Source organism: Lagopus leucura, unplaced genomic scaffold (genome assembly GCF_019238085.1).
Source record: "Lagopus leucura isolate 7727_CA_CO unplaced genomic scaffold, USGS_WTPT01 Super-Scaffold_100009, whole genome shotgun sequence".
Lineage (NCBI taxonomy): Eukaryota > Metazoa > Chordata > Aves > Galliformes > Phasianidae > Lagopus > Lagopus leucura.
In genome coordinates this window covers 28,849,967-28,851,977 of record NW_024962266.1, presented here as the reverse complement: position 1 = coordinate 28,851,977, position 2,011 = coordinate 28,849,967, and the positions used below count along the sequence as shown (strand labels likewise).

Genomic DNA, 2,011 nt, shown 5'->3' with positions numbered 1-2,011 from the left:
GCTCCACCGAGCGCCGACGGGCGCCGCCTACCCGGAAGCGCCGGGCCGGGCGGGGGGCGGACGCGGAGCGCCGTGCGCAGCTGCTGGAGCGGAGCTGAACCCGGGCTGCGCTGCCGGGCACGATCCGCCGCGGCGCTCCGCCCCGAGTTGATTGTTGTAGCCGTGGGCCTCGGCCTCTTGCGGAGTGTGCGGGCCTCAGAATCGGAGGGAGAGGCAGGATTTGTCTGCGCCTAAATCTTACGGCACAAGTGGCTGGAAAGCACTATAGGAAAAAAAAAAGAAAAAAAAAAAAGTAAGAAGCAGCAACCGGAAATAATTCAGAAACTTTAAAAAAGTTACCAAAATTCCATCGTTTCCCATGTCTGTAAACAGAAGACGACAGGCAGGATGCTGTGTGCTCCTGCTGCTCTGTGGGTGGGCTGTCACTGCGGCACGGCCCCCCAGGGCAGTGTGGCTGCAGTCCGTCTGAGCCCGGCTCACGCTCTCGGCTCTCTCTACATTGAACACCACGCATCCTCGTGAAACCATATCTCTGATATTCAGTGCGGAGGTTGGTGGCCCTGCCTGCAGCAGAGGAGGGGCGGGGGGGCGATTGGAGATTCGTGATCCTTAAGATCCCTCCCAACCCGGGCCATTCTGTGATTCTGTTCACTGACTTAATTAGCATCAGTGAACGACATTTCCAGCTGAACCTGAGCCCTATGCAGCTGTTGCTGTTGTGCCAAGGCCAGTAGCTCCCCAGGGCAGCCCTGCGCTCATGCCGGGCAGTGCTGTGCAAGCTCTGCACTGCTGTAGCTGGGCACAGGGCGACAGCAGTTACCTGGTGATTCAATGAGCAATGAAAAGGGTTGGACTTAAGAGCTGTAGTTCAAAATAACTTTTTTTCAGTATTTTGCACATGTTTGAATTGTTGTCAATAGACAACAGGAAGGTCGGTGTGACAGCAGCTATGCTGTGAGCTGGCCGTGGCTTTTTGCCTCTCCTCCTGTGGAGGAGCCTCTCTGCAACCTGCTGCCCTGCCCTGCCCCCCCCCCAGCCTCATCCTGCAGATGTTTCTGAAGTACATGTTTTCAGTTCTCAGATTGAAGCAGTGGTTAATCTACTATTTAATCTTTGGAACAAGAACTGAACTGAGCTGTAGGTGTGCTAAGGAGAGAATGTGGCAGAATGGACCAGGAGGAATGCTGCTGTGACTGCTTTCCGTGCTGCCCTATTGCTCACATCCTGAATTGCATTATGGTTGCGCCTGTCACTGAGTTGATTGGAAAGCTGTGCCCTCCAGGTTTGAAATTTACCTCTTAATTAACGAGAATGAGACCTGAAAGAGTTGGTTCTCACATATTCCCAGCTAATGCCCCCTCTGCACTGTTAGATCCTTCAGCTTTTGAAGAAGATGCATCTTCTTTATCTCAGCTCACTCCCCTTCAGCTCCTTATTCTTCAGGCTAAGCAGAATAAAACCCAGCAGCGGCGTTGCAGAAGATAGACGGCTGACACGGAGCCATGTGAACTGTCTGGGTGTAACTGTTTGTCCCAGAGACAGGAGGATCTGTGTGATCCCTGTGAGGGATTCACCCTGTGTCTGCCAGCTGCTGTGACAGACGAGTGGAGAATAAATAAAGAGCAATTATTTAACAGCCAGTGTAATTGGCTGCTGGAACAGCCCACTTAGAGATCCGGTCGATCACTTGGAGTCACTAAATCAAATTGGATGTCTCTGCTCTATTCAGCCAGAAATTATGGGCTTCAGATAGGAATACTGAATGAAGATGAGCTGTCTTATCTGGAAGGTCAGACTAGATAATGACAATGTCTCTGTCTAGCTGTACATCAGTAAATACTTACTGCTGTGCTGAATGCCAACGGGTCTGATTCTGAGCATACTGCATTACAGCCCCGAAGGGCAATTCCTTTGGTCAGTTTCTCCCAGCCTTCCCTCTCAACATGCCTCACTTCACCAGCTCCTGCACTAGGGTGTGATGTTAAAACAAGCACATGCATCTCTGAGTACG

The 2,011-nt window shown here is 51.8% G+C and overlaps 1 protein-coding gene across 1 annotated transcript in view; it reads right to left on the bottom strand.

Moving 5' to 3' along the window:
* FPGT (fucose-1-phosphate guanylyltransferase) overlaps nt 1-360 on the bottom strand; it is a 5,071-nt gene extending 4,711 nt beyond the window's left edge. Inside the window, exons 1-2 of the mRNA XM_042873669.1 lie at nt 340-360; nt 32-230 (exon numbers count right to left, since the gene is read on the bottom strand). Coding sequence (XP_042729603.1) covers nt 32-230; nt 340-360 — 220 coding nt within the window. The remainder of the gene's footprint in view (nt 1-31; nt 231-339) is intronic.
* Nucleotides 361-2,011: the final 1,651 nt, after the last annotated feature.